The sequence below is a fragment of the Salvelinus fontinalis genome, chromosome 10, assembly GCF_029448725.1.
Source record: "Salvelinus fontinalis isolate EN_2023a chromosome 10, ASM2944872v1, whole genome shotgun sequence".
NCBI lineage: Eukaryota > Metazoa > Chordata > Actinopteri > Salmoniformes > Salmonidae > Salvelinus > Salvelinus fontinalis.
In genome coordinates this window covers 40,663,639-40,687,652 of record NC_074674.1, presented here as the reverse complement: position 1 = coordinate 40,687,652, position 24,014 = coordinate 40,663,639, and the positions used below count along the sequence as shown (strand labels likewise).

Sequence of the window (24,014 nt, the reverse complement as noted above, 5' to 3'; positions counted from 1 at the left end):
GTAATAGATATCAGGAAGTAGACACCTCAAACTGGTAATAGATATCAGGAAGTAGACACCTCAAACTGGTAATAGATGTCAGGAAGTAGGCACCTCAAACTGGTAATAGATGTCAGGAAGTAGACACCTCAAACTGGTAATAGATGTCAGGAAGTAGACACCTCAAACTGGTAATAGATGTCAGGAAGTAGACACCTCAAACTGGTAATAGATGTCAGGAAGTAGACACCTCAAACTGGTAATAGATGTCAGGAAGTAGACACCTCAAACTGGTAATAGATGTCAGGAAGTAGACACCTCAAACTGGTAATAGATGTCAGGAAGTAGACACCTCAAACTGGTAATAGATATCAGGAAGTAGACACCTCAAACTGGTAATAGATGTCAGGAAGTAGACACCTCAAACTGGTAATAGATGTCAGGAAGTAGGCACCTCAAACTGGTAATAGATGTCAGGAAGTAGACACCTCAAACTGGTAATAGATGTCAGGAAGTAGACACCTCAAACTGGTAATAGATATCAGGAAGTAGACACCTTAAACTGGTAATAGATGTCAGGAAGTAGACACCTCAAACTGGTAATAGATGTCAGGAAGTAGACACCTCAAACTGGTAATAGATGTCAGGAAGTAGACACCTCAAACTGGTAATAGATGTCAGGAAGTAGACACCTCAAACTGGTAATAGATGTCAGGAAGTAGACACCTCAAACTGGTAATAGATGTCAGGAAGTAGACACCTCAAACTGGTAATAGATGTCAGGAAGTAGACACCTCAAACTGGTAATAGATGTCAGGAAGTAGACACCTCAAACTGGTAATAGATGTCAGGAAGTAGGCACCTCAAACTGTGAGCTAATTGTCCAGACCCATTGTTACACGTCATGTCGTTAATTTGATTATCAGAACATGCCGGTGGACTTCTGTTAAGGATTCTTTAGTGAGAAATAGTTGGATCACGTCCAACTGCGGTAGCGATTTTCCATTGGCTGATACGGATTTTGTTACATGTAATTTTCTGCTCAGCTGGTCAGCCCCAGCGTCGTTGCTAATTGTGCCAGGTTGCAGCTAGCCAAGCAAAATTTCCCAAATATAGCCCCAATGTGTCCCGAAAACATAATATATATTTATGTAACATGCAATTGAAGCAGACGCCAAAGCAACACCAAGAGCCATGCTCAACCAACTGAGTTATACAGAGGACATCAATTAACATCTAATTAACATCTCATTAACATCTCATTACCATTGAAAGGACGAAGAATGACACAGTTGGCCCACTCACAAACCTTTACAATACTCAGACATCTAATCAACTGATGATCCTATTCAGCTCAAACTTTAACACGTCATGTTACGTAACAAAGCCACATTGACGGTTACAACAACAACAAAAAAACAGCTTTCATTAGAACTTTATTCTTCGTTTATGGTCAATGTTGTTGAAGTTTTCCATTTTTGTTGATGTTATAAAATTAGGGCACGTAGGATAAAATGTACAACACAAATATGCACACACACACACACACACACTTCCATGAACACACACACACACACACACACACACACACACACACACACACACACACACACACACACACACACACACACACACACACACACACACACACACACACACACACTTCCATGAATGCACACTTGCATGCACACACACACAGCTCTTTGTCAATCAATCAATCAAACATACACACACTCTCACACACACACACACACACACATACACACACACCTCTTTCTCAAACACACACACTTCTCTATCGAACAAACCTAACACATACACTCACACACACACACACACACACACACACACACACACACACACACACACACACACACACACACACACACACACACACACACACACACACACACACACGCACACACATACACATACACACACACACACACACACACCAGAGGCGGGATGTCGGAGTGAGCAGGATGTTAAAGGCTTGTCATTACCCTACCAGGAGGAGGCAGAAAACACAAGGCCTCAATCCCATCAATACCATTGATCAGCAGATATGTCAATCAATCAGCCTCACAACTAAGTTACAGCACATTGACCTTGGAACACACACACATCACACATATATATGGTCACTGCATGGACACACACACATACACATGGTCACTGCATGGACACACACATACACATGGTCACTGCATGCACACACACATACACATGGTCACTGCATGGACACACACATACACATGGTCACTGCATGGACACACACACATACACATGGACACTGCATGGACACACATACACATGGCCACTGCATGGACACACACATACACATGGTCACTGCATGCACACACACATACACATGGTCACTGCATGCACACACACATACACATGGTCACTGCATGGACACACACATACAGGGGCCTTCAGGAAAGTATTCAGACCCCTTGACTTTTTCCCGATTTTGTTACATTACAGCCTGATTCTAAAATTGATTCAATATGTATATTTTTCTCAGCAATCTACACACAATACCACATAATGACAAAGTGAAAATAGGTTTTTAGACATTTTTACAAATGTATAAAAATACACAATTAAATTGTTATTTACATAAGTATTCAGACCCTTTGCTATGAGACTTGATATTGAGCTCAGGTGCATCCTGTTTCCATTGATCATCCTTGAAATGTTTCTACAACTTGATTGGAGGCCAACTGAAGTAAATTCAATTGATTGGACATGATTTGGAAAGGCACACACCTGTCTATATAAGGTCCCACAGTTGACAGTGCATGTCAGAACAAAAACCAAGCCATGAGGACAAAGAGCTCCGAGACAGGATAATGTCGAGGCACAGATCTGGGAAAGGGTACCAAAACATTTCTGCAGCATTGAAGGTCCCCAAGAACACAGTGGCCTCCATCATTCGTAAATGGAAGAAGTTTGGAACCACCAAGAATCTTCCTTGAGCTGGCCTCCAGGCAAAACTGAGCAATCGGGGGAGAAGGGCCTTGGTCAGGGAGGTGACCAAGAACTTGATGGTCACTCTGACAGCAGAGCACCAGAGTTCCTCTGTGGAGATGGGAGAACCTTCCAGAAGGACCATCATCTCTGCAGCACTCCACCAATCAGGCCTTTATGGTAGAGTGGCCAGACGGAAGCCAGTCCTCAGTAAAAGTCACATGACAGCCCACTTGGAGTTTGCCAAATGGCACCTAAAGACTCTCAGACCATGAGAAACAAGATTCTCTGGTCTGATGAAACAAAGATTGAACCCTTTGGCCTGGATGCCAAGCTTCACGTCTGGAGGAAACCTGGCACCATCGGCAAGACAGAACAGCTGCCTCCGGTAAGACAAAGGGTGGCGGTCTGTGTCTCTTTATTACCAAAAGCTGGTGCGCAATCTCTAATATTAAGGAAGTCTCAAGGTTTTGCATCGCCTGAGTTAGAGTACCTCATGATAAGCTGTAGACCACACTATTTACCAAGAGAGACTTCATCTATATTTTTCATAGCTGTCTATTTACCACCACAAACCGATGCTTGAACTAAGACCGCACTCGACAAGATGTATAAAGCCATAAGCAAATAAGAAAATGATTAAATGTATGCACTCACTCATAAGCAAATAAGAGAAAGCTCTCCCAGAAGCGGCGCTCTGGATTAGCATTGTGGCTGGAGTGGCTGGAGATTAATGCAGCAAAACTTAAATCCATTTTACCTCATTTCTACCAGCATGAAAAACAATTCCAGACCACCATTATTCCACACACAGAGGCATAGAAAGCTATCCCTCGGCCTCGATTTGGCAAAGAGAGGCATCGTGACCACAGGGACTGTACTTACATAGCCCAACCAGAAGCCATGGATTACAGGCAACGTCTGCACTAAGCTAAAGGTTAGAGCTGCCGCTTTCAAGGAGTAGGACACTAATCCGGACGCTTATAAGAAATCCCTCTATGCCCTCCGATAAACAATGAAACAGTCAATACATCAATACAGAACTAAGATTGAATCTTGCAAACTATTACTGATTACAAAGAGAAACCCAGCCACGAGCTGCCCAGTGACACAAGCCTCCCAGATGAGCTAAATGCCTTCAATGCTTGCTTCAGGACAAGCAACACTGAACCATGCATGAGTGCACCAGCTATTCCGGATGACTGTGTGATAACAGCTGCAACATTGAGATCATCCTGACTGGTGGCATCACTGCCTGGTATGGCAACTACTTGGAATCTGACCGCAAGGGACTACAGAGGGTAGTGCGTACAGCCCAGTAAATCACTGGGGCCAAGGTTCCTGCCATCCAGGAACTCTATACCAGGTGGTGTCAGAGGAAGGCCCTAAAATTGTCAAAGACTCCAGCCACCCTAGTCATAGACTGTTCTCTCTGCTACCACACCATAAAACTCCTGTTATTACTATTACTATTTTCATTCACCCACCCAACCCATTTGTTTTTACACTGCTGCTACTCGCTGTTTATTATCTATGCACAGTCACTTTACCCCTACCTACATATACATATTACCTCAATTACCTCGACTAACCTGTACCCCCTGTAAATAGCCTCCACATTGACTCAGTACCGGTACCCCCTGTATATAGCCTCCACATTGACTCTGTACCGGTACCCCCTGTATATAGCCTCCACATTGACTCTGTACCGGTACCCCCTGTAAATAGCCTCCACATTGACTCTGTACCGGTACCCCCTGTATATAGCCTCCCCGTTGACTCTGTACCGGTACCCCCTGTATATAGCCTCCATATTGACTCAGTATCGGTAGCCCCTGTATATAGCCTCCACATTGACACTGTACCGGTACCCCCTGTATATAGCCTCCACATTGACTCTGTTCCGGTACCCCCTGTATATAGCCTCCACATTGACTCTGTACCGGTACCCCCTGTATATAGCCTCCACATTGACTCTGTACCGGTACCCCCTGTATATAGCCTCCACATTGACTCTGTTCCGGTACCCCCTGTATATAGCCTCCACATTGACTCTGTACCGGTACCCCCTGTATATAGCCTCCACATTGACTCAGTACCGGTACCCCCTGTATATAGCCTCCACATTGACTCTGTACCAGTACCCCCTGTATATAGCCTCCACATTGACTCTGTACCGGTACCCCCTGTAAATAGCCTCCACATTGACTCTGTACCGGTACCCCCTGTATATAGCCTCCACATTGACTCTGTACCGGTACCCCCTGTATATAGCCTCCACATTGACTCTGTACCAGTACCCCCTGTATATAGCCTCCACATTGACTCTGTACCGGTACCCCCTGTATATAGCCTCCACATTGACTCTGTACCGGTACCCCCTGTATATAGCCTCCACATTGACTCTGTACCGTAACACCCTGTATATAGCCTCCACATTGACTCAGTACCGGTACCCCCTGTATATAGCCTCCACATTGACTCAGTACCGGTACCCCCTGTATATAGCCTCCACAGTGACTCAGTACCGGTACCCCCTGTATATAGCCTCCACAGTGACTCAGTACCGGTACCCCCTGTATATAGCCTCCACATTGACTCTGTACCGGTACCCCCTGTATATAGCCTCCACATTGACTCTGTACCGGTACCCCCTGTATATAGCCTCCACATTGACTCTGTACCGGTACCCCCTGTATATTTGGGTGCATGTGAGTAAAATGTGATTTGATTCAGGTTCCATCCATACTCTTTCTCTCCTGTCTGTTCAGATGATGGATCACACACACACCTGCAAACACGTAGACACACACACACCTGCAAACACGTAGACACACACACACCTGCAAACACGTAGACACACACACACCTGCAAACACGTAGACACACACACACCTGCAAACACGTAGACACACACACACCTGCAAACACGTAGACACACACACACCTGCAAACACGTAGACACACACACACCTGCAAACACGTAGACACACACACACCTGCAAACACGTAGACACACACACACCTGCAAACACGTAGACACACACACACCTGCAAACACGTAGACACACACACACCTGCAAACACGTAGACACACACACACCTGCAAACACGTAGACACACACACACCTGCAAACACGTAGACACACACACACCTGCAAACACGTAGACACACTCACACCTGCAAACACGTAGACACACACACACCTGCAAACACGTAGACACACACACACCTGCAAACACGTAGACACACTCACACCTGCAAACACGTAGACACACACACACCTGCAAACACGTAGACACACACACACCTGCAAACACGTAGACACACACACACCTGCAAACACGTAGACACACACACACCTGCAAACACGTAGACACACACACACCTGCAAACACGTAGACACACACACACCTGCAAACACGTAGACACACACACACCTGCAAACACGTAGACACACACACACCTGCAAACACGTAGACACACACACACCTGCAAACACGTAGACACACACACACCTGCAAACACGTAGACACACTCACACCTGCAAACACGTAGACACACACACACCTGCAATCACGTAGACACACACACACCTGCAAACACGTAGACACACACTTCTCTATCGAACAAACCTAACATATACACACACACACACACACACACACACACACACCCACCCACACACACACACACACACACACCCAAACACACACACACACACACACACACACACACACACACACACACACACACACACACACACACACACACACACACACACACACACACACACCTACCCTTAACACTTTCCACCCTTGTATTGTCAGATGATGGTGATCGTTGCGATATTCCTTCGAGAAATGTGTAATTTAACAGAGGGTCACATTTCTCCTATTTATCTGCCTGTTCAGTCCAGGGTACCGTTGCATGGCCGTTGTGAATGTCAGATTCTGCTCTGTGAAGCAAATTGAACATGGTGTGATTGTAGACTCCTAAATTGATAGTGCAGTTCGTTTAGGTGATTTTACAGCTAACTAGCTACGTTACATGCTGATATTCACTTTGGTATTATTGTGTAAAGCAAAGTTAGCTAGCTAGCTAGCTAACCATCCAGCCCAGCCCATAGGGAGAGAATTGCATTGTGGGTTTTTGTAATCGACTTAACCTGCGACAGATTACAGGGTTGGTCCTGGTCAGTCCCTGGATGGGAGACCAGATGCTGCTGGAAGTGGTGTTGGAGGGCCAGTAGGAGGCACTCTTTCCTCTGGTCTAAAAAATATCCCAATGCCCCAGGGCAGTGATTGGGGACACTGCCCTGTGTAGGGTGCCGTCTTTCGGATGGGACGTTAAACGGGTGTCCTGACTCTCTGAGGTCATTAAAAATTCCATGGCACTTATCGTAAGAGTAGGGGTGTTAACCCCGGTGTCCTGGCTAAATTCCCAATCTGACCCTCAAACCATCATGGTCACCTAATAATCCCCAGTTTACAATTGGCTCATTCATCCCCCTCCTCTCCCCTGTAACTATTCCCCAGGTCGTTGCTGCAAATGAGAACGTGTTCTCAGTCAACTTACCTGGTAAAATAACGGTAAAATAAAAAAAATAAAAAATAAATAAATAAAATTACCACAATGATTTTCACATATTGCTACCAACCTTATTGTAACGACAAAATTAAACGTTTGTTCATCAAAAAAATATGGTTCTCTCTTAATTGACACTGTAAATTATAATAATTGGTGGTTTTGGGTGGATTTGTCCTTTAATAACACGGAACCTTCAAGTCTATTCAGTGTGTGTGTTATTGTTTTAATAACACGCAACCTTCAAGTCTATTCAGTGTGTGTTTTATTGTTTTAATAACACGCAACCTTCATGTCTATTCAGTGTGTGTGTTATTGTTTTAATAACACACAACCTTCAAGTCTATTCAGTGTGTTATTGTTTTAATAACACGCAACCTTCAAGTCTATTCAGTGTGTTATTTTTTTAATAACACGCAACCTTCAAGTCTATTCAGTGTGTTATTGTTTTAATAACACGCAACCTTCAAGTCTATTCAGTGTGTTATTGTTTGAATAACACGCAACCTTCAAGTCTTTTCAGTCTTTCAATGTTTTTATAACACTCAACCTTCAAGTCTATTCAGTGTGTTATTGTTTTAATAACACGCAACCTTCAAGTCTATTCAGTGTGTGCTTTAATAACATATGTAATTCTCCTCCTGTCCTGTAGGGGTGCCAGATATGCCAGAGATAGACGGTCTGACCAAGCCTGCCCTGGAGGGAGATGAGATCACTCTGACCTGCATGACCCACGGCTCCAAGCCTGCTGCCGACCTCCGCTGGTTCAGGAACGAGAAGGAGATCAAAGGTCAGGACACTGTACTACTAGGTCAGGGGTTAGAGGTTAGAGGTCAGGGGTTAGAGTATGTATGACCCACGGCTCCAAGCCTGCTGCCGACCTCCGCTGGTTCAGGAACGAGAAGGAGATCAAAGGTCAGGACACTGTACTACTAGGTCAGGGGTTAGAGGTTAGAGGTCGGAGGTTAGAGGTCAGAGGTTAGAGTATGTATGACCCACGGCTTCAAGCCAGCTGCCGACCTCCACTGGTTCAGGAACAAGAAGGTGATCAAAGGTCAGGACACTGTACTACTAGGTCAGGGGTTAGAGGTTAGAGGTCGGGGGTTAGAGGTTAGAGTAGGTATGACCCATGGCTTCAAGCCAACTGCCGACCTCCACTGGTTCAGGAATGAGAAGGAGATTAAAAGTCAGGATAGAGGGAAAATCTCAATTGCTTCCTCTTTTCGCCTCCTCAAAACCAATTGGATGAGAAAGCCAGAGGTCCCTCCCCTCTGACCTACTGAACTACTGAACATCCAGCAGCTACTCTTCCTGTGGTCCATTAACTACTGAATATGCAGCAGCTACTCTTCCTGTGGTCCATTAACTACTGAATATACAGCAGCTACTCTTCCTGTGGTCCATTAACTACTGAATATACAGCAGCTACTCTTCCTGTGGTCCATTAACTACTGAATATACAGCAGCTACTCTTCCTGTGGTCCATTAACTACTGAATATACAGCAGCTACTCTTCCTGGGGTTCATTAACTACTGAATATACAGCAGCTACTCTTCCTGGGGTCCATTAACTACTGAATATGCAGCAGCTACTCTTCCTGGGGTCCATTAACTACTGAATATACAGCAGCTACTCTTCCTGGGGTCCATTAACTACTGAATATACAGCAGCTACTCTTCCTGTGGTCCATTAACTACTGAATATACAGCAGCTACTCTTCCTGGGGTCCATTAACTACTGAACATACAGCAGCTACTCTTCCTGGGGTCCATTAACTACTGAATATGCAGCAGCTACTCTTCCTGGGGTCCATTAACTACTGAATATGCAGCAGCTACTCTTCCTGGGGTCCATTAACTACTGAATATGCAGCAGCTACTCTTCCTGTGGTCCATTAACTACTGAATATACAGCAGCTACTCTTCCTGGGGTCCATTAACTACTGAACATACAGCAGCTACTCTTCCTGGGGTCCATTAACTACTGAATATGCAGCAGCTACTCTTCCTGGGGTCCATTAACTACTGAATATGCAGCAGCTACTCTTCCTGGGGTCCATTAACTACTGAATATGCAGCAGCTACTCTTCCTGGGGTCCATTAACTACTGAATATGCAGCAGCTACTCTTCCTGGGGTTCATTAACTACTGAATATGCAGCAGCTACTCTTCCTGGGGTCCATTAACTACTGAATATGCAGCAGCTACTCTTCCTGGGGTCCATTAACTACTGAATATGCAGCAGCTACTCTTCCTGGGGTCCATTAACTACTGAATATGCAGCAGCTACTCTTCCTGGGGTTCATTAACTACTGAATATACAGCAGCTACTCTTCCTGGGGTTCATTAACTACTGAATATACAGCAGCTACTCTTCCTGGGGTTCATTAACTACTGAATATACAGCAGCTACTCTTCCTGGGGTTCATTAACTACAGCAGCTACTCTTCCTGGGGTTCATTAACTACTGAATATGCAGCAGCTACTCTTCCTGTGGTCCATTAACTACTGAACATGGAGCAGCTACTCTTCCTGGGGTTCATTAACTACTGAATATACAGCAGCTACTCTTCCTGGGGTTCATTAACTACAGCAGCTACTCTTCCTGGGGTTCATTAACTACTGAATATGCAGCAGCTACTCTTCCTGGGGTCCATTAACTACTGCACATGCAGCAGCTACTCTTCCTGGGGTTCATTAACTACTGAATATGCAGCAGCTACTCGTCCTGTGGTCCACATCAAATGTCCTAATACCTGACTGAGTACAGAACAGTTATACTTGGCCCTTGGTTTCGCCTGGGACTAAGAACATTCCTTAGTCGGGAGTTATTCGCACGATAGTTCCCGGTTCTCGTGCTTTATTGCTTAAATAGAGCAGACAAAGAAACAAATGGGAGGGAGGGAGGGAGGGAGCGAGGGAGGGAGGGAGCGATGGAGGGAGGGAGCGAGGGAGGGAGAGAGAGAGAGAGGGAGGGAGGGAGGGAGGGAACAGAAAAAGACTGCTCCAAATAAGACTCCATACTTATCCATTAGTGCATTCACGCACGGACCAGGTTTACAAGGACATCTTCACTGGACCCAAACCAAAAACAGATTTAATGTGCCACTCAGTTATCTATGGAGCCATGTCATTGTGAAATGCTCTGTCACCAGAGGTTACTCAGGCAAAAAAAAGCACGTGTAGCTTTAAAAAACAGATAGCAGATATTTATTTTTCAGGGCGCGTCTCCTCTTTCTAATGATATAATTTAACTGTACTGCATATAATAAAATACATATGTTTATATGAATAGTGTATAAATAGTATTTTTGTTGTCTCTTGGTGTCTTTTCCAATATTTAAAACTCTTATTTTATTTGTATTTTTTTATTTAGAAATGAATGTACCATCTTATGTTGTTCTGGTTTGTTACAGTTCTGTAGGTGTCATGTATTTGAAGGTTTTAATGTGAACGATGTGCAGTAGCTAATGGGAACCCTAATAAACATAAACTAACACACACACCTGTTCCCAGCAGTGCTGTCCATAGGAGAGGTATTATTTTATTTTATTTCAACTTTATTTAACCAGGTAGGCTAGTTGAGAACAAGTTCTCATTTACAATTGCGTTCAAGGCCAAGATAAAGCAAAGCAATTCGACACATACAACAACACAGAGTTACACATGGAATAAACAAAACATACAGTCAATAATACAGTAGAAAAATAAGTCAATATACAATGTGAGCAAATGAGGTGAGAAGGGAGGTAAAGGCAAAAAAAGGCCATGGTGGCGAAGTAAATACAATATAGCAAGTAAAACACTGGAATGGTAGATTTGTAGTGGAAGAATGTGCAAAGTAGAATGGGGTGCAAAGGAGCAAAATAAATAAATAAATAAATACAGTAGGAGAATGGGTAGTTGTTTGGGCTAAATTATAGATGGGCTATGTTCAGGTGCAGTAATCTGTGAGCTGCTCTGACAGCTGGTGCTTAAAGCTAGTGACGGAGATAAGTGTTTCCAGCTTCAGAGATATTTGCAGTTCGTTCCAGTCATTGGCAGCAGAGAACTGGAAGGAAAGACAACCAAAGGAGGAATTAGCTTTGGGGGTGATCAGTGAGATATACCTGCTGGAGGGCGTGCTACGAGTGGGTGCTGCTATGGTGACCAGTGAGCTGAGATAAGGCGGGGCTTTACCTAGCAGAAACTTGTAGATAACCTGTTGCCAGTGGGTTTGGCAACGAGTATGAAGCGAGGGCCAGCCAACGAGAGCGTACAGGTCGCAATGATGGGTAGTGTATGGAGCTTTGGTGACAAAACGGATGGCACTGTGATAGACTGCATCCAGTTTGTTGAGTAGAGTGTTGGAGGCTATTTTGTAAATGACATCACCGAAGTCGAGGATTGGTAGGATGGTCAGTTTTACAAGGGTATGTTTGGCAGCATGAGTGAAGGATGCTTTGTTGCGAAATAGGAAGCCAATTCTAGATTTTATTTTGGATTGGAGATGCTTAATGTGAGTCTGGAAGGAGAGTTTACAGTCTAACCAGACACCTAGGTATTTGTAGTTGTCCACGTATTCCAAGTCCAGGGTAGTGATGCTGGACGGGCGAGCAGGTGCGGGCAGTGATCGGTTGAATAGCATGCATTTAGTTTTACTTGCATTTAAGAGCAGTTGGAGGCCACGGAAGGGGTGTTGTATGGCATTGAAGCTCGTCTCGAGGTTAGTTAACAGAGTGTCCAAAGAGGGGCCAGAAGTATACAGAATGGTGTCGTCTGCGTAGAGGTGGATCAGGGAATCACCAGCAGCAAGAGCAACATCATTGATGTATACAGAGAAGAGAGTCGGCCCAAGGATTGAACCCTGTGGCACCCCCATAGAGACTGCCAGAGGTCCGGACAACAGGCCCTCCGATTTGACACACTGAACTCTATCAGAGAAGTAGTTGGTAAACCAGGCGAGGCAATCATTTGAGAAACCAAGGCTGTCGAGTCTGCCATTAAGATTGTGATGATTGACAGAGTCGAAAGCCTTGGCCAGGTCGATGAATACGGCTGCGCAGTAATGTCTCTTATCGATGGCGGTTATGATATCATTTAGGACCTTGAGCGTGGCTGAGGTGCACCCATGACCAGCTCTGAAACCAGATTGCATAGCGGAGAAGGTACAGTGGGATTCGAAATGGTCGGTAATCTGTTTGTTTACTTGGCTTTTGAAGACCTTAGAAAGATAGGGTAGGATAGATATAGGTCTGTAGCAGTTTTGGTCTAGAGTGTCCCCCCCCTTTGAAGAGGGGGATGACCGCGGCAGCTTTCCACTCTTTGGGAATCTCAGACGATACGAAAGAGAGGTTGAACAGGCTAGTAATAGGGGTTGCAAAAATTTCGGCAGATAATTTTATAAAGAGAGGGTCCAGATTGTCTAGCCCGGCTGATTTGTAGGGGTCCAGATTTTGCAGCTCTTTCAGAACATCAGCTATCTGGATTTGGGTGAAGGAGAAATGGTGGGGGCTTTGGCGGGTTGCTGTGGAGAGTGCCGGGAAGTTGACTGGGGTAGGGGTAGCCAGGTGGGAAGCATGGCCAGCCGTAGAGAAATGCTTAGTGAAATTCTCACTTACAGTGGATTTATCGGTGGTGACAGTGTTTCCTAGCCTCAGTGCATTGGGCAGCTGGGAGGAGGTGCTCTTGTTCTCCATGGACTTTACAGTGTCCCAGAACTTTTTTGAGTTAGTACTACAGGATACAAATTTCTGTTTGAAAAAGCTAGCCTTAGCTTTCCTAACTGCCTGTGTATATTTGTTCCTAACTTCCCTGAAAAGTCGCATATCACAGGGGCTATTTGATGCTAATGCAGAATGTCACAGGATGTTTTTGTGCTGGTCAAGGGCAGACAGGTCTGGAGTGAACCAAGGACTGTATCTATTCCTAGTTCTACATTTTTTGAATGGGGCATGTTTATTTAAGATGGTGAGGAAGGGACTTTTAAAGAATAACCAGGCATCATCTACTGACGGGATGAGGTCAATGTCATTCCAGGATACCCCGGCCAGGTCGATTAGAACGGCCTGCTCGCAGAAGTGTTTTAGGGAGCATTTGACAGTGATGAGGGGTGGTTTGGTCGCAGACCCATTACGCATGCAGGCAATGAGGCAGTGATCACTGAGATGTTGATTGAAAACAGCAGAGGTGTATTTGGAGGGTGAGTTAGTTAGGATGACATCTATGAGGGTGCCCGTGTTTACGGATTTGGAGTTGTACCTGGTAGGTTCATTGATCATTTGTGTGAGATTGAGGGCAATCTCAATTGCTTTTTATAAAACATATTTTCATTTAAAAAAAAACGTTTTTTCGATGAGGAGCAAATATTTCCAGCAGATATAGTACAGGGACAAGTCAGTTGTTAGTTCTGAGGTTCTGAAGTTGCCAAACAAACAGACTGGTAGTTAATTCTATTGGCATGTTTTGACCTGGGCGTTAATTCTATTGGGATGTTTTGACCTGGCCGTTAATTCTATTGGGATGTTTTGACCTGGGCGTTAATTATATTGGGATGTTTTGAACTGGCCATTAATTCTATTGGGATGTTTTGACCTGGCCGTTAATTCTATTGGGATGTTTTGACCTGGCCATTAATTCTATTGGGATGTTTTGACCTGGGCGTTAATTATATTGGGATGTTTTGGCCTGGCCATTAATTCTATTGGGATGTTTTGACCTGGCCGTTAATTATATTGGGATGTTTTGAACTGGCCATTAATTCTATTGGGATGTTTTGACCTGGGCGTTAATTTTATTCATTTTACAGTATTTGCTATGTTAAACAAATCTTTGGCAGGTGGGGTGGCAGGTAACCATGCGGTTAAGATCATTGGGCCAGTGACTGAAAGGTACCACACCAAATGCTAGGCTTCTATTAACCCACCGCCGTACCAAACTAAATGCTAGGTTTATATTAACCCCCGCTGTACCAAACTAGATGCTAGGCTGATATTAACCCCCCGCTGTACCAAACTAAATGCTAGGCAAGAAGCATGGGGAAATAATGTCTAGATGCTTTTTTCCAGGGGAAATTAAGTTTATAAATTGCCTGGCTGGGCTGTGGGACAGTGGATGCGCATTGATAAATATAATGGAACTTTTAACAGGCATTACCTTGTGCTATAACTCCCTGCTATCAACCAATCAGCACCTAGTATCCAAACAAACCATGGTATAATCTGAAATGCCCTTTCCTTCCTCTTTTCAGTAACCTCTGTCTTCTATTTTAGCACTAGCCTAGCATAATCCCAAGCTGCTCAGTTTCTGTTCAGATAACACCTCTTCTCTGTCAAGATCCAGATGAGCTGACAGCTTAGAGTTGTGATCGATTTCAGCTTGAACAGTTTGAAACAGATTTAATTGTTCAGTTGGTCATTTGATAAAAGGATTGTTGATGTTTAGACCAGGATTCACTGAAGTTCACAACTCTCTCTCTCTCTCTCTTATCCCTCTCTATCGCTCCATCCCTCTCTCTACTTCCCTCTCTTTCTCTCCCCCACCTATCTCTCTCTCTTTCGCTCTTTCGCTCTTTCCCCTATCTCGTTCTCTCTCTCTCTCTCTCTCTCTCTCTCTCTCTCTCTCTCTCTCTCTCTCTCTCTCTCTCTTTCTCTCTCTCCCATCTCCCTCTCTCCTTTTCCCGTCTCAGGACCCAGATTCCCTCTCAGATAATCAGACTAATGATCTGACAGAGAAACAAAATTACTTTAATTAAATCTGAATTGTTAGCAGTTAACACCTCTGAAAGTCACCTACTGCCTTCCTAATAAATAACCATTATAGAGTGCATCCTAAATGGCTCCCTATTCCCTATATAGTGCACTACTTTAAACCAGAGACCTATGGCACTATATAGGGAATAGGGTGCCTTTTGGGACACAGTTATTATACAGTTTCTTTAGTATATCTCCTCAACTCTTAATTAACACTAAAACTCAAAACAGATCATCAAAACGGCAGTTCATTCAAAACTCTAAGCACATTGACAATGTACAACACACACACACACAAACAGTCACTTTGTTACCAATAATTGTTTAATGTAGAAATACAAGATTCCCATTGCAATACGTGTTCACATAATGTAACTGCCCGTTCACAATGCAATGCCCACATTGCTTTGCCTTAATTGTCTTCTCGGTTGTTAAAATACTACTACTTAATCCGATTGCTCTTAACTAATGATCCCTTAAACATTTGGTAAACCTATAGATTTTACATATAAAGTGGTTTGTCTTATACAGAGTTTGACAACTACATATACATTTAAGTCAATTAGCAGACGCTCTTATCCAGAGCGACTTACAAATTGGAAAGTTCATACATATTCATCCTGGTCCCCCCATGGGAATTGAACCCACAACCCTGGCGTTGCAAGCGCCATGCTCTACCAACTGAGCCACACGGGACCACCACGGGACCATAATGAAAATGTACGTCTGTAAAATAGGAACATTAAAACAATGATTTATTTATTGATGTACTATTATGATTTTACTTCACTGTTTAATCAAATCAAAGTGTAATTGCCGTGTTTACAGCAGACAGAAGGTGCAGTGTAATGCTTGTGTTTATAGCTCCTACAGACCTGTATTTCAATACAATACAATATAATACCAATACAATACAATACCAATACCAAACAATACCAATACAATACAATACCAATACCAATACAATACAGTACAATACCAATACAATACAATACAATACCAATACAATGCAATACAATACCAAAAACAATACAATACAATACCAATACAATACAATACAATACCAATACAATACAATACAATACCAATACCAATACCAAACAATACCAATACAATACAATACCAATACCAACAATACCAATACAATACAGTACAATACCAATACCATACAATACAATACCAATACCATACAATACAATACCAATACCAAACAATACCAATACCATACAATACAATACAATACAATACAATACAATACAATACCAATACCATACAATAGAATACAATACCAATACCATACAATACAATACCAATACCAAACAATACCAATACCATACAATACAATACAATACAATACAATACAATACCAATACCAATACCATACAATACAATACCAATACCAAACAATACCAATACCATACAATAGAATACAATACAATACAATACAATACAATACCAATACCAATACCAACAATACCAATACAATACAGTACAATACCAATACCAAACAATACCAATACCATACAATACAATACCAATACCAATACCAATACCAGTACAGTACAGTACAGTACAATAAAATACAATACAATACAATAGTTATACCAATAACAATACAATACAATATGTAAATAATCCAGAAAGAACAAAACAAGAATGAAATGCATCCCCTATTTATTTATTTATATTTTATTTCACCTTTATTTAACCAGGTAGGCTTGTTGAGAACAAGTTCTCATTTACAACTGCGACCTGGCCAAGATAAAGCAAAGCAGTGCGACACAAACAACAACATAGAGTTACACATGGAGTAAACAAAACATACAGTCAATAATACAGTAGAACAAAATAAAATAAGTTTATATACAGTGAGTGATAATGAGGTAAGTTAAGGGAGTTACGGCAATAAATAGGCCACGGTGGCGAAGTAATTACAATTTAGCAATTACACACTGGAATGGTAGATGTGCAGAAGATGAATGTGCAAGTTGAGATACTGGGGTGCAAAGGAGCAAGATATATAAATACAGTATGGGGATGAGGTAGTTGGATGGGCTATTTACAGATGGGCTATGTACAGGTGCAGTATTCTGTGAGCTGCTCTGACAGCTGGTGCTTAAAGTTAGTGAGGGAAATATGAGGCTCCAGCTTCAGTGATTTTTGCAGTTCGTTCCAGTCATTGGCAGCAGAGAACTGGAAGGAAAGACAACCAAAGGAGGAATTGGCTTTGGGGGTGACCAGTGAGATATACCTGCTGGAGCGCGTGCTACGAGTGTGTGCTGCTATGGTGACCAGTGAGCTGAGATAAAGGCGGGGCTTTACCTAGCAGAGACTTGTAGATAACCTGGAGCCAGTGGGTTTGGCGACGAGTATGAAGCGAGGGCCAACCAACGAGAGTGTACAGGTCGCAGTGGTGGGTAGTATATGGGGCTTTGGTGACAAAACGGATGGCACTGTGATAGACTGCATCCAGTTTGTTGAGTAGAGTGTTGGAGGCTATTTTATACAGTGAACGTGTGTCTGAAAGGAAGTTGCTGGGGTCTTTTTGATGGAAGGATGGCAATACAGTACTGTAATACCGTAATATATGCCAATACAGTACTGTAATACCTTAATATAGGCCAATACAGTACTGTAATACCGTAATATAGGCCAATACAGTACTGTAATACCTTAATATAGGCCAATACAGTACTGTAATACCGTAATATAGGCCAATACAGTACTGTAATACCGTAATATAGGCCAATACAGTACTGTAATACCGTAATATAGGCCAATACAGTACTGTAATACCTTAATATAGGCCAATACAGTACTGTAATACCGTAATATAGGCCAATACAGTACTGTAATACCTTAATATAGGCCAATACAGTACTGTAATACCGTAATATAGGCCAATACAGTACTGTAATACCTTAATATACCCCAATCCAGTACTGTAATACCGTAATGTAGGTCAATACAGTACTGTAATACCTTAATATAGGCCAATACAGTACTGTAATACTGTAATATAGGCCAATACAGTACTGTAATACCGTAATATAGGCCAATAAAGTACTGTAATACCTTAATATACCCCAATCCAGTACTGTAATATCATAATATAGGCCAATACAGTACCTTAATACCGTAATATAGGCCAATACAGTACTGTAATACCATAATATAGGCCAATAAAGTACTTTAATACCTTAATATACCCCAATCCAGTACTGTAATATCATAATATAGGCCAATACAGTACTGTAATACTGTAATATAGGCCAATAAAGTACTGTAATGCCGTAATATAGGCCAATAAAGTACTGTAATACTGTAATATAGGCCAATAAAGTACTGTAATACAGTAATATAGGCCAATACAGTACTGTAATACTGTAATATAGGCCAATAAAGTACTGTAATACCGTAATATAGGCCAATACAGTACTGTAATACTGTAATATAGGCCAATAAAGTACTGTAATACTGTAATATAGGCCAATAAAGTACTGTAATACCGTAATATAGGCCAATACAGTACTGTAATACTGTAATATAGGCCAATAAAGTACTGTAATACCGTAATATAGGCCAATACAGTACTGTAATACTGTAATATAGGTCAATACAGTACTGTAATACTGTAATATACAGTACTGTAATACTGTAATGTAGGTCAATACAGTACTGTAATACTGTAATATACAGTACTGTAATACTGTAATACTGTAATACTGTAATATAGGTCAATACAGTACTGTAATACCGTAATATAGATCAGTACAGTACTGTAATACTGTAATATACAGTACTGTAATACTGTAATATAGGTCAATACAGTACTGTAATACCGTAATGTAGGTCAATACAGTACTGTAATACTGTAATATACAGTACTGTAATACTGTAATATAGGTCAATACAGTACTGTAATACCGTAATATAGATCAGTACAGTACTGTAATACTGTAATATACAGAACTGTAATACTGTAATATAGGTCAATACAGTACTGTAATTTACATTTACGGTACTACGGTAAATGTAAATTACATTACGGTAATACCGTAATATAGATCAGTACAGTACTGTAATACTGTAATATACAGTACTGTAATACTGTAATATAGGTCAATACAGTACTGTAATACTGTAATATACAGAACTGTAATACTGTAATATAGATCAGTACAGTACTGTAATATAGGTCAATACAGTACTGTAATACCGTAATGTAGGCCAATACAGTCCTGTAATACTGTAATATACAGTACTGTAATACTGTAATATAGGCCAATACAGTACTGTAATACTGTAATATACAGAACTGTAATACTGTAATATAGGTCAATACAGTACTGTAATACCGTAATGTAGGTCAATACAGTACTGTAATACTGTAATATACAGAACTGTAATACTGTAATATAGGTCAATACAGTACTGTAATACCGTAATGTAGGCCAATACAGTACTGTAATACTGTAATATACAGTACTGTAATTCTGTAATATAGATCAATACAGTACTGTAATACCGTAATGTAGGTCAATACAGTACTGTAATACTGTAATATACAGAACTGTAATACTGTAATATAGGTCAATACAGTACTGTAATACCGTAATGTAGGCCAATACAGTACTGTAATACTGTAATATACAGTACTGTAATACTGTAATATAGATCAATACAGTACTGTAATAGCATAATATAGATCAGTACAGTCTGTTAAAGGAAGAGTCATAGCATAGCTCCTTCAGAGAAACCAGGAAGTAATTACCACTCGTAACAATATAAGCTCTGGAAATATTGCCATGATTGTCGGCCATCTTTTCCAAGTTATATGCAGCTTCGTGTCTGTGTCCTCCGAGGCTAAGCCCACATTTACCATTAACTTGAACTACATCAATCACACGTTCCGTGACCTGCCTCCTCTTTCTGACCTGGTCTCGTTGACCTGACATTTGCTTATCACACAGAAGGGTTACGGATGTCTGCTTTGCTGGCTCTGAGGAAAAAAGGCTTCTGCACTTGCTCTATGGGTCTTGTTTCTCTCGTGTTCCTGTACTCTCTGATGGGCGTGTTTCCAGGCCAGGCTGAAGGTTTTGGCTGAAGGTTTTACGAATGTGAGACATACTGAGCAGAACAAAGGAGTGAGTTACTTCATAGTATGTCATCCATTTTCTGTTCGTGCCATCTTCTGAAGTGGAAGACATCGGGAAGGACTCTTTGAGGGGTTTGTTTTGGGTGATACTGGAAAAAATAAGTCAAAATCCTTGGACTGAGGACGGGCAGAATAATCAAACGGATTTTCAGTGCTTTCGCTGTCCCTTTCTATTTTCCCTGTACTGGGCTCTGAACCTCTCCCTCATATCCCTGTCCCTCATATCTCTCTCTCCCTCGCTCTCTCTCTCCCTCATATCAATTCAATTCAATTCATATCTCTCTCCCTCATATCCCTCTCCCTCATATCTCTCTCTCCCTTGCTCTCTCTCTCTCTCCCTCAAATCCCTCTCCCTCATCTCTCTCTCTCTCTCTCTCTCTCTCTCTCTCTCTCTCTCTCTCTCTCTCTCTCTCTCTCTCTCTCTCTCTCTCTCTCTCTCTCTCTCTCTCTCTCTCTCTCTCTCTCTCTCTCTCTCTCTCTCTCTCTGTCTCTCTCTCTCTCTCTCTCTCTCTCTCTCTCTCTCTCTCTCTCTCTCTCTCTCTCTCTGCACATCTAGTTGCTCTGCAGAATGAGATTAACATTGTAAATAACCTAAACTTAAACTTGTATTACCCTCGATTACAGTCCTACTGATAATCTCATAAATAAAGTACATATTAATCTAAAAATCACAGCCTCCATGTTTAGGTTAGTGCTCTTCAGTTGTACCTGAAAGTTCCTGCTCAGAGTCTGACTCTGAACTGACCACCATCTCCAGTTCTGCAGGAGCACCTGAAGCTCTAGTGCTGCTGCCTGCTTCCTTCTCCACCTTTACAAAGAAAACACTATATTATCATACTATCAGTAGTGTATCAGTAGGCTACATTAACACACCTCTGGAAAAAAATGAAACGTGGTCTCTCAATTTTTCCCAGAGCTGTACATTATTGTAGTAACTTGTAATGCTGGTACTAATGGTACTAATGATCTTTGTCATCGCATGTGCTGTGTCACACAGGCTACTGTGTTCCGTTCATGGATGTCTTATGGTTACGTTACTGTAGCCTGTTTCGCTGTACAAATGTATGCGCACGTTCACTAGCTTATGAGGCATGAGTCATGACTGAATGTTGGCAAGTCCATAGATTAGGGCTCAATGAAATGTATTCATTTCCTGATATGAACTGTAACTCAGTAAAAATATTTTAAATTGTTGCATGTTGCGTTTATATTTTTGTTTTGTGTAGACTACTGTTCAAAAGTTTGGGGTCACTTAGAAATGTCCTTGTTTTTAGAAAGAAAAGCAACATTTTTTGTCCATTAAAATAACATCAAATTGATCAGAAAAACAGTTCATCAGCCGTTTTCCAGCTACCATAGTCAATATACTACTTCCTTCACAGAACAGTGCAAACTGGCTCTAACCAGAATAGAAAGAGGAGTGGGAGGCCCCGGTGCACAACTGAGCAAGAGTACAAGTACATTAGAGTGTCTAATGTGAGAAACAGACGCCTCACAAGTCCTCAACTAGCAGCTTCTTTAAATAGTACCCACAAAACACCAGTCTCAACGTCAACAGTGAAGAGGCGACTCCGGAACGCTGGCCTTCTAGGCAGAGTTGTAAAGAAAAAGCCATATCTCAGACTGGCCAATAAAAAGAAAAGATTTAAGATGGGCAAAAAGAACACAGACACTGGAGAGAGGAACTCTGCCTCGAAGGCCAGGCTATTTAATTGTCACGATCGTGTGGCGGATTAACGGACCAAAATGCAGCAGTTGGAAAATAAGCCATCTTCTTTTATTATACAACGAAGATGAACACGACACAAGAACACTTTACAAACTAACAAAATAACAAAACGACCGTGAAGCTACAAACGTTGTGCACAAACATACAGGCTACTAACGTTTTACATAGACAATGCTAAACATCTACACTCAACACAAAACCATATACTACACCCATTAACCCCTTTACCAAATAAACACCCAAAACAACAAAACATAAACACTCCCCATGTCACACCCTGACCTAACTAAAATAATAAAGAAAACAAAGAATAATAAGGCCAGGGCGTGACATAACCCCCCCCTTGAGGCGCGAACTCCGGGCGCACCATACACAGTCTAGGGGAGGGTCTGGGTGTGCTCCCCTCCACGGTGGCGGCTCCGGCTCTGGTCGTAGTCCCCACGTCACCACAGTACCTAACCACCTCCTAGGCCTCCTCCAAACGACCCCCCTCCACATTAACCCCATTGCATTCAGGGGCAGTTCCAGACTAAGGGGCAGTACCAGGGTAAGAGGCAGTACCAGGGTCAGGGGCAGTACCAGGATCAGGGGCAGTACTAGGGTCAGGGACAGTACCAGGGTAAGGGGCAGCACCAGGGTAAGGGGCAGCACCAGGGGAAGGGGCAGCACCAGGGGAAGGGGCAGCTCCAGGGTAAGGGGCAGCTCCGGACTGAGGAATGGCAGCTCCGGACTGAGGGACTGCAGCTCCGGACTGAGGGACTGCAGCTCCGGACTGAGGGACAGCCCATGGCTGGCTGACAGATCTGGCTGCTCATGGCTGGCTGACTGATCTGGCTGCTCATGGCTGGCTGACTGATCTGGCTGCTCATGGCTGGCTGACGGATCTGGCTGCTCATGGCTGGCTGACGGATCTGGCTGCTCATGGCTAGCTGACGGATCTGGCTGCTCATGGCTAGCTGACGGATCTGGCTGCTCATGGCTAGCTGACGGATCTGGCTGCTCATGGCTAGCTGACGGATCTGGCTGCTCATGGCTAGCTGACGGATCTGGCTGCTCATGGCTAGCTGACGGATCTGGCTGCTCATGGCTAGCTGACGGATCTGGCTGCTCATGGCTAGCTGACGGATCTGGCTGCTCATGGCTAGCTGACGGATCTGGCTGCTCATGGCTAGCTGACGGATCTGGCTGCTCATGGCTAGCTGACGGATCTGGCTGCTCATGGCTAGCTGACGGATCTGGCTGCTCATGGCTAGCTGACGGATCTGGCTGCTCATGGCTGGCTGACTGATCTGGCTGCTCCTGTCTGGTTGGCGGCTCTGGCAGATCCTGTCTGGTTGGCGGCTCTGGCAGATCCTGTCTGGTTGGCGGCTCTGGCAGATCCTGTCTGACGGACGGCTCTAGCGGCTCCTGTCTGGCTGGCGGCTCTAGCGGCTCCTGTCTGGCGGACGGCTCAGTGGGCTCATGGCAGACGGGCGGCTTTGCAGGCTCATGGCAGACGGGCGGCTTTGCAGGCTCATTGCAGACGGATGGCTCAGATGGCGCTGGGGAGACGGATGGCTCAGATGGCGCTGGGGAGACGGATGGCTCAGATGGCGCTGGGGAGACGAGCAGTTCAGTCAATGCTGTGCAGACGGCAGATTCCTGCCGGCTGAGGCGCACTGTAGGCCTGGTGCGTGGTGCCGGGACTGGTGGCACCGGGCTGGGGACACGCATCTCAGGGCTAGTGCGGGGAGCAGCAACAGGACGCACAGGACTCTGGGGACACACAGGAGGCTTGGTGCGTGGTTTAGACACTGGTGGTAAAGGGCTGGAGACACGCACCATATAGCTAGTGCGTGGAGGAGGCACTGGTGGTAC

At 43.3% G+C, this 24,014-nt stretch overlaps 1 protein-coding gene across 3 annotated transcripts in view; it reads left to right on the top strand.

Annotated features, from left to right (window-relative positions):
- The window catches only part of cadm2a (cell adhesion molecule 2a), a 306,839-nt gene that overhangs the window by 130,595 nt on the left and 152,230 nt on the right, over nt 1–24,014 (top strand). For 2 of the 3 annotated variants that reach the window (XM_055936815.1, XM_055936816.1), the window contains exon 4: nt 8,193–8,455. In XM_055936815.1, the coding sequence (XP_055792790.1) occupies nt 8,392–8,455 (64 nt within the window). In that variant the 5' untranslated portion in view covers nt 8,193–8,391. Of the gene's footprint in view, nt 1–8,192; nt 8,456–24,014 lie in introns of those variants that run through there. The other variant, XM_055936818.1, reaches the window with a different exon arrangement.